At 56.6% G+C, this 8,696-nt stretch overlaps 1 protein-coding gene across 3 annotated transcripts; it reads right to left on the bottom strand.

The window, feature by feature from the left end:
* Nucleotides 1–1,308: 1,308 nt before the first annotated feature.
* Nucleotides 1,309–7,577, bottom strand: IRX6 (iroquois homeobox 6). Of its 3 annotated transcripts, none has more exons than XR_012429111.1 (6): nucleotides 6,918–7,577; nucleotides 5,438–5,695; nucleotides 4,661–4,770; nucleotides 4,173–4,480; nucleotides 2,436–3,354; nucleotides 1,309–1,765 (listed from the first exon to the last, which is right to left on the bottom strand). XR_012429111.1 is itself a non-coding variant. In XM_005591941.5 (6 exons), the coding sequence occupies exons 1-6, from the start codon at nucleotides 6,960–6,962 to the stop codon at nucleotides 1,761–1,763; spliced, it is 1,338 nt and encodes a 445-aa protein (XP_005591998.3). In that variant the 5' UTR covers nucleotides 6,963–7,577; the 3' UTR covers nucleotides 1,309–1,760. The 3 variants fall into 3 exon arrangements, 2 of the variants coding, with proteins under 2 accessions (XP_005591998.3, XP_045237846.2); XM_005591941.5 differs by having other exon boundaries at nucleotides 1,309–1,768; nucleotides 2,746–3,354; XM_045381911.3 differs by having other exon boundaries at nucleotides 2,746–3,354.
* Nucleotides 7,578–8,696: the final 1,119 nt, after the last annotated feature.

The following is an 8,696-nucleotide window of genomic DNA, read 5'->3' as shown; positions in this document are numbered from 1 at the left end:
TTAATTTTCCGGACCCTAAGCCGCGGGTCAGCGAGGGCGACTGAAGGTCCCTGGGGAGGTTGGGGGTGGGAGCAGCTGTTGCCCAGGAACAAAACGAAAGCAAAGAGGGGTCTCCCATAGGAAGCGCGGGCGGGTGTTTCGGCGGGCGAGCGAGAACCGAAAAGGGACATTGACCCGGGCGGAAAGCTGGAGTTGGTCTCCACCACGGACCGCTGTGACCCTGAGCTGGTCACCCGCTCTCCCGTTTGGGCTTAACCTTCTCATCTGATGAGGAGGTTTGCAGTTTTTGTAACTCATGATCTCTAAAGTCCCTTCCGACAGCAAAGCGGTCTCTTCCATAGAGAAGAAGGGCTAGGAGTTGGCGCGCTGCTTCGACTTCCCTAGCATTTCCAACCTCCACATTTCCCCTCATCGTCCTCCAAAGGTCTTCAATTCTCCTGCCCAGGAGAAGGACTCTGCTCGCCTGGATTTCAGTGACTTATAATCTGGCATCCGCGCTGGTCTGGAAAGCCTGGCCTGGCCGGACCCGGCCCTGGAGACGCAGCTCCCCAGGGATCCAGGCCTTGGGCGCACACCCCACTGCCTTTCCTCCTGCCTTCCCGCCCCATCTGCTCTTCGGAGCTCCCCTCTAGGGCACTGTCCCGGGTCCCTGCTTCTCTGCTAGCAGCGGTGCGCTCATTCCCTGGCTAAAGCCAAAGCCACTAGACCCGGGACGCGAACGCAGGCAGCCTCCCCGAGTCAGCATTGCGCGGGCGTCTTTACATCTCTTACCCCCAACCTCGCCGCTCGACACTCCTAGCAAGGGGGACAAAGACCCCTTCCCTGCCCGTCAGTTCCCATTGGTTGGCCTGTACCGGAAGTGTTTGCTGACACTTTTGATAAAACGGGAAGAATGCCCCCTCTCGCCTCACACCGACCCTGAAAGCTGCCTGACCTCGCCATTAGGTTCAGTTCGATCGGAGGAGCGCGGTCCTCATCACCCCTCCCCCCAGCAAACTTATAACCCAAGGACGAACCCGGAAACAGATGCAGTTTCCAGATAAACATCCTGACAAGTCCCACCACTTCCCATGCGCATGACCCGCGAGGTGGTCAGCTTGGCTCCACGGATTGGTCACGCAGCGGTTAGTCCGCTGAGCTGCAGTCGCCACGACCTTATCGGTTACCTTGTCAGTTTCTTTCCCAGCTACTAAAGGAACTGAGGTATGCAGCCCACGCCGCGCTGTCGCAAGAACCCCTGGCCGCAATGCATGTTTGCCTGCACCCCGATCTCTCCAAGCACCCCTGGCAAAGATAGGCCACACAGCATGGGTTTGGACTGATTATTTTTAAGGACACAAGGGGTTGGGAGGGAGAGAAGACGCACAGGGTCCTTAGTAGCCGGGTCTGGATGAAGTTACAAAGTGAGGGGGCGTGGTGGAGGTGAGAGACAGGGGTGAGCAGGAGAGGAAGCCTTGTTGAATCCAGAGGAGGAAGAGACTTGGTAGAGTCGTTGGGTGGGGCAGACTCGCCCAGCCTCCCACTCGGCCTTCCCCAAGGTGCCCTGCCATCTCCTCCGTGGGGTCGGCTAAGGTACAATTCTGCCCACCAACCCAGCTCTGCGTGCAAGGACAGCTGCTAGGAGGGTTTCTGTGTGTCTGTCTCTTAGGCAAAATGAGAGCTCCTGGTCCCTGGCAAGGTCTGGCAGCTTCTTAACCTGGAGATGAATTCGAAACGTGGGGCCCATTTCCAAGATTCTTTCGCAAATCGCAGCCGTTGCGCTAACCTGCTGAGAGAGGAAAGGTTGATTAAAACCCAAAGGCCGCTTAGTGGCAATTCTTAGGAAACCTCTGGGTCAGCCATGTCTCTTCTGAAGACAAGCAAAGGGTCTAGAGGCAATTAGCTTGCCAGAGGTAATGTTTGGATCCGTTGTGTAAATTCAAATAACAGTGTAACCCACTTTTCTAAGCCAGCAGCTAATCCTGAGAGAAATTACTACAAAGAGCAGAATCTGACAGTAATTGCTGGAGGCTGCCTCATGCTTGGGGAATGTCCCTTTGTGGGGTGAAATTCCCTTCCACCAGGTCCTTAACACAGTGAAAAAACCAGCCAGCATAAGAGGACACTGATTGGCAGTCACTGGCCTGCCTGGGGATGAGCCCTTGGAAGAATGCTCTCCAGGGACAACACCAGTCTAGGGCCTGAAGCTGTTGACCGCAGGGGCAACTTCCCAGGGGTTTTGGTGGGACACAGAGAGAGCTGCAAGCTGGACTTAAGCACTGAGGTTAAATCTATGGTGTGCGTCTGGCCCACAATCTTAGACTTCTCCAAAAGCCCTGGTGCTTGCCCAACCCTAGTAAACTCTCTGAGCAGCACAGCAGGGGACCAGCGAGTCTCCTCTGAAGGGCAGGCAGGGGACAAGGGCGATTGTGCTAGAGGGGCATGGTGATGCACACCTGCTGAATTTGGCAGCACACTGGACCACGAATGCAGAGATCCTGGTTGTCCATCTCTCGAACGGATTTCTAAGTGATTCTAGGTAAATTACAGTCTCCCTGTGAGCTTATTATTATTTGGCTTTAAAGTAAGGGAGTACTAGAACTTATCTCTACGCTTCCGTCTGAAAGAGTGCTGTGAAGCAATCTCTCGTCAGGTCTGTGGCAGACCTGGGCAGACGGGAATGGCAGAGGGTATGCAATTGCCGGGCAGGGCGGTGGGTGGGTGTCTTTTGCATAGATACTCCCAGCGCCGTTGGGGGCCCACTACCTTCTGCTCCAGACGGGTACTGGCACTGCACTACAGGCTCGCTCCTCCGCGGGCACGGCGCACAGTTCAGTGGTAGTCCCTGCAGGGCAAACCTGGGGTTTCCAAAGGCTTTGGCTATGCAGGAAGACTCGTCGCACGCGGAGTCTCTGGGGACTGAGAGTCGCCGGGCAGAGGCAGGAGGCTGTCCGGGAATCATATGGCACTCAGGACTTCGTGGCCTAGGCCGGGTTGGGGGTGCACCTTCGACAGCGCTGGCTGCCGCGGTGTGAGCCAGAGACCAGATGCGCGGTTTCTCCACGCATGGGTAGTGCATGGTCAACCTAGGGCCGCCTGTCTCCGCCGCGAGGAAGTCAGCTTCTTCTGATCCGGAAGGCTCACTGAAGCAGAAGCGGGGCGCGGCCAGGCCGCACTCCCTGCGCTCCAATCGGCCCTCTCGAGCTGCAGCGCAGGGCCCAGGCAGCGACTGCGCGCCCTTTCGGAACTCTGTCAGCCTGTCTGCAGCTGTGGCCACTACCTCCTTGTCTTCAGCTTCCTCCTCCTCCTCCTCTTCCTCCAGGTCTTCTAGGTCACTCAGCCGGAGCCCCCGGGCCTCCTGGCTAGCAGTAACTTCTGCAGGAAATCAAGACCGAGTGAGAAAAGCCCCAGGGCCCAAGGGAAATCGGAGGAATGCCCATCCCTGAGAAGCTTTTAGCAAGAAGCGCCCTGCATTCAGGGCATCCGCGGTGTCATTCACCAGACCTGCCGTACCAGCCCTTGCATTTGCCCCAGGGTTGTTGGCCGCCTGTCCCTGGGAAAGAATTCCTGCCCCAGCCCTGCCCCCACCCTTTAGCGGACTCCTCCTCTCGCGAGCCGTGCCAAGCCAAGGAAATGCCACATGGTGCTGCCTGAGTTCTGGATCTCAGTTTCTCAATTGTGAAAAACCAGGGGGCAGTTTTTCCTCCATTTCAATATTTACAAGTGACTGCTGTTATATCATTTAATTCAGCAAATATTTACTGAGCGCCAACTATCTGGCGGCCATCATTTAGATATTAGGTGTGTAGGGCATACGGCAGTGAGTGAGGCTTCTGCTGGAGCTGGCATTCTAGAGAGGGTAGTTGGCCATGTAAACTTTCTCACAGTGACAAGTATGGCAAAGGAAATCCAAACAGGCTGGCAGAACAGAAAATAACTGGGAAGCTATTTTGGCTTGGATGAGTCAGGAAGAACTTTAGGAGGTAACACTTTGATGTCAAGAAGAAGCCGGTTGTGTAGAGATTTACAGGTAGAAAGCAGTGCACAGGCTAATGCTCTGAGACACGCAGGGAGGTGCAAGGGTAAGTCTGAGGACCTTCCACAAAATCTACCCTACAGGGCAGCTTTTGAAAGACCAAACTGCTTGAGGGCTTGTAAAACCCTTAAGGTGGAGTGGTGAATGTTTTCAGTACCTTTGGTGTCAGCGTTTAGGCAGCCTAGCGAGTCCTCCTCTCCTCCCTCTGCCTTCCTCTCCTCCCCACCTTTGTTCTTGGGTGCCCACGTCATTTTGTTCTCTTTCTTGAGGCGCCGGCGTGCGTTGGCAAACCAGGTGGACACCTGGGTGAGGGTCATCTTGGTGATGATGGCCAGCATGATCTTCTCACCCTTAGTGGGGTAGGGGTTTTTGCGGTGCTCATTAAGCCAGGCCTTGAGTGTGCTGGTGGTCTCCCGGGTGGCATTCTTTCGGCGACCAGCGCCACTCAATTCCACTGCGCCATACCTGTGGGGGAGAACCTGGCTCACATTCTAGAAGGGGAACAAGGAACTGCAGGCAGAGGGCAGTCTGTGGCCTGGAAGTGTGGTTCAGCTCCCTCCTTCTCCCCTGCCCCCATCCACCCTACCTTGGCAGTAGGGGAGGAAAGCCTCCCAGTGCCAGTCACCAAGGCCCTTCACTCCTTACCGTTCATATTGGTACTGCCCCAGAGTCCGCTCATAGGGATAATAGGCTCCTGGTTGTGCCAGGCTGGGTGTAAAACTCCCTGCAGCCTCCTTAAATTCATACTGTGGATTCTGGAGGGAGACAAAAAGAGAATTCAGGACTACAGTTGGGGAGGGGGCACATGGGGTGGTAGCTAAGGGTCTGGTTCAAATCCCAGTATGGCCACTGGTACTGGTCGTGTGATCTTGGGCACAGTTGCTTAACCACTCTGTGCCTCAATTTCTTCCTTGGTAAAATGGGGATAATAGTACTGATAGGTTATTGAAGAAGACCATGCTAGCAGAATGCTTGGCAGAATCCCTGGTGCCAAATAAGCAGTAGTTAAATATTAGCTGCTGTTATTACTGTATCACTTACCCCTCCCCCTCCTCTCCACACACAACACACACCAGCTGGGGCATTTCCTGCTTTACTCTTCTTCAGGAGCTTTTCTCTGACCCTTTGTATCCCTGTGACATTGGGTAAAGTATTTGAACCCCTGTGCACCTCTATTTCCTCATTCATAAATTGAGATTAATGATGACTTGCCTACCTCACAGAATTAATAGAAGTATAAGTGTTTTCTAAACAGTATGAAGTTCAAGTTCTGCAAACTGTAATGTACTGTATTTTTTTGTCCTCCTTATACACAGTCCTAACCATTTCCTTTCCTCAGGAGGTGTGGGTCTTTCCTTGACTTTCTCTGGATTTCACCTGTCTCTACTGCTCACGCCCCGGGGACTCCACCCCTGTACTCACCAGTGCCCCATACAGTGCGGGGGGCTCCGGGCTATAGGGCAGGTAGCCAGGGTAGCTCTGGGCAGCTGCAGCGGCCGTGTAGGGGGCTCCATAGATGCCCAAGGTGGTGCCCAGCTCTGGTCGTGCACTGCCCAGCAGTCGACTATCGTAGGGTGCACAGCAAAGAGTGGGCGCTGGGGTGGAGCCTGATGCTACATCTGAGACTGAGCGTGGGGTAGATTCGCAGCATGTGGTGCTGGAACTTGCCGACACCAGAAACTACAGGGGCAAGAAAGAGGGCACTGGAGGTCAGAGACCCCTGCCTCCGGCTGGTGGGAGCTAGAAGCAAAGAGGGTGAAATCAGATTGCTCCTTCATTCATTCCTTCATTATGCATTAACTAAATGCCACCCGGGCTGAGCATTCTGTTAGGTGCTGGGACGGGAATTATAAAAGGCATTTTAACCAAAATACCCTTATAGATGCGCCTATGCCATTGCTAAGGCCCCAGAGCCCCAGGAGGCTGGGAAAATGTGAATATTCTGAAACTGGAATTAAAGACACCAAACCCTCAGCCCCCTTCCCTACCCTCCTCACAGGATCCTGCAAAGGCGGAGCTAGAAGGTGGCCTTAGAGACCATTATTAACGTCTCATTCCTGCTCCCCATTTTATAGATTGGGAGTGGAGGATCAGAGAGAGTGTGAGACTTGTCTAAGATCACACAGCAGGTCAAAGGTCGAGCCGGCACTAGACAACAGGAAAATACACTCAGAACTCTAGAGAAAAGCTGCAGAACAGTGGAGGGGGTGTCCGCAGAACTTTTCCAGGAAACCCTTGTCAATGCACAACATCCACTTTGGTTTGGAAAATCGAGGGAGCCGGATAGCTTAGGCCCGCCCAAGGAAGGGGTAGGAGAAGAGTCCAGGTCAACAAATGAACAACAATATGGCGAGATGGACAGCGTCGTAGCCTACAAGTCCTTCCTTCTTTCTTTCTTTCTTTCTTTCTTTCTTTCTTTCTTTCTTTCTTTCTTTCTTTCTTTCTTTCTTTCTTTCTTTCTTTCCTTCCTTCCTTCCTTCCTTCCTTCCTTCCTTCCTTCCTTCCTTCCTTCCTTCTTTCCTTCCTTCCTTCTTTTCTCTCTGTCTCTCTGTCTCTCTCTCTCTCTTTTTCTTTCTTTCTCTTTAAGACACTCCCGGCCACCTGAGACTTCTGTATAGGAGGAGGCCTGACTGGGAGATCCCTGTGATCCCACCCACCTCACTGAGCGCATGGTCAGAGTGTCCGTGTTTCAGGTCACAGGATTTTCCAGGGTGCACTCCGGGGTGAAATGTTCTCATTTAGGGATTGGGGATGTCAGAGGAGGCTGTGACACATTACCCTGGTCCTTGCTCCTTCGGGCTTCCCGCAGGACACAAGAGGAGGAAGATCAGAGACAGGCGCCGGGCACTAGGCACTCCCTCCACCCAATCTGTCCCCTGTCCCCCATAGAGGCGCCTCTTACCTGGGAAGCGTCGCTGTACGGGTGTCCAAAGTGCGGGAAGGACATGGTGGCTGTCCCTGGCCCGCCTCTCTCTTCCCTTTCGAGTTCCCGTCTCAGCCCAACTGTTCGGCGCTCCCAGCAGCGCGGCGTCTCAGTTCCTTACACCGTGGCGGGTGCCCAGCGCCGGTTCCTCCGCCTGGTTGGCCCGAGTGGAGGCAGAGCCGAGGGCAGCCCGGCTGCCGAGCCCTGCGCTCCGGAAGGCGCCCCTCCGGCCCGTGGGGTCCGGAAGACAGAAGGGCCCATGGATGGGCAGGGAAAGGAAGAAGATGTTGGTTCCCAAAGGCGCGTGGTGGCGAGGTGAGGTGCGGCGCGGCGCGGGGCTGTGAGGCTCCGGAGGTGTCCCAGTCAAGGTGGCCAGAGGCTCAATGTGACGTCACGGTAATCCTGAGCCGCCAGACGGGACCCCGGGCCCCGGGGCCCCGGGCCACCAAGCGTGCCAAGCGCAGCCAGCCCGTGCGCGCGCGCGCACTCTCACCCACACTCACACTTGCTCCGGGAGGTTTGTGCAGCTGGCGAGGAACGTCAAAGACCCTGACCCTCTCTGCTCGGCGCTGAATCCTACCCCTTTTCGCCAGGAGCTCGGGCGCGCGCGCGCACACACACAACCTCTCCAAATTACCCGGGAGAAGTAGGAGAAACGCCTCCCTCTGAGCCGCGCAGGCCCCTGGCGCAGCGCGCTCACCTCCTCCCCTGCGGCCCGGAGGAGGCGAGAGGCAACCGGGGCGGCGAGGGAGGAGAGAATACAAAAGAAGAGACAGGAGAAAAGTGGGGGAGAAAGGCAAGAGGGAGAAGGAGGAGGGGAGAGGGGAGACATGAGTCTGAGTGAATAGAGGCGCGCGGGGGAGGGGGAAGGAGCTGGGGTGGGCGAAGGCTGGGCGAAGGCTGGGCGGAAGCTGAGCACTGGCAGGTGGAGGAGAGCAGAGGCCCGGGGGAGAAGCCTCCAGCCCGGCTCCTCCGCCCCTGCGCTGAAGGAAAGTTTGTTCACGCCACAGGCCCGGCTCTCGTTGGAACAGCTCCGGGCAGCGTCGGTGGATCCCACTGGCCCGCCCATCTTTGTCCTCGGGGATCTGGTTCCCCGCCTCAGCCTCCTCAGGACTTGGGCTAGATTCCGACTCTGCAAGCCCTGGCGTTGCCCAGGCCTTGACCTTGGGACTTCTCTGCAGCTGTCTGGTCCTCGAGTAGGCCGGATAGCGCCCCCTCGAGGCCGAGGCTCAGGATCCCTCAGATTCGGTCGGGAAACTGGCCGGGTCCGATCCCTGGTATCCGCAGGCTGCTTGCTAAGATCCCTGGGCATCTCTTCCGAAGGCAAGGCTTGGCTGCCTCGCGCGCACCGCCCGCAGTGGCCGCGGGGCAGCCAGGGAGGCTGAAGAAGGCGCCCGGTCCGGGCTGCAGCCCCTGCGCTCCGCTGGGGGTGGCGCTGGAGAGCCGCAGTGGAGCGCTCCGGGAGGGTGGCCCATTCCCTGCGCTCCTCTTGGACGCCCGGCTGGGCCCAGCGGTCAGACCACCTCCTCACTCCATCCCAGGGGTCTTCAAAGGGACACTGATGGGTGGGCGGTGGCGGGGGCGGGGGGAGGCTCGTTGGTATCCAGGAGGTGGCTGCCTCCTCTAGGCCTAGTCCCCAGACAGGGCACCTCCAGTTTGCGAGCACTGTAGACTGCACATCTGAAGGCTCAATACTCAGGTCACAGCTGCCCTTCTGAGAGCCTCCAACCCGCGACGTCTAGGGGCGAAAAGGGACTG

Source organism: Macaca fascicularis, chromosome 20, assembly GCF_037993035.2.
Source record: "Macaca fascicularis isolate 582-1 chromosome 20, T2T-MFA8v1.1".
In the NCBI taxonomy this organism is placed as follows: Eukaryota; Metazoa; Chordata; class Mammalia; order Primates; family Cercopithecidae; genus Macaca; species Macaca fascicularis.
The sequence above is the reverse complement of the archived record's forward strand: the minus strand, read 5'-3'. Positions and strand labels throughout refer to the sequence as shown.

Bases quoted from the DNA above. Each gene is read 5' to 3' on its own strand.
- IRX6 (XM_005591941.5), bottom strand. From the start codon at position 6,962: ATGTCCTTCCCGCACTTTGGACACCCGTACAGCGACGCTTCCCAG. The intron at 4,481-4,660 runs GTAAGGAGTGAA...TCTCCCCCACAG, and splicing joins GGGCAGTACCAATATGAACG to GTATGGCGCAGTGGAATTGA. The intron at 3,355-4,172 runs GTACTGAAAACA...GATTTCCTGCAG, and splicing joins CCTAAACGCTGACACCAAAG to AAGTTACTGCTAGCCAGGAG.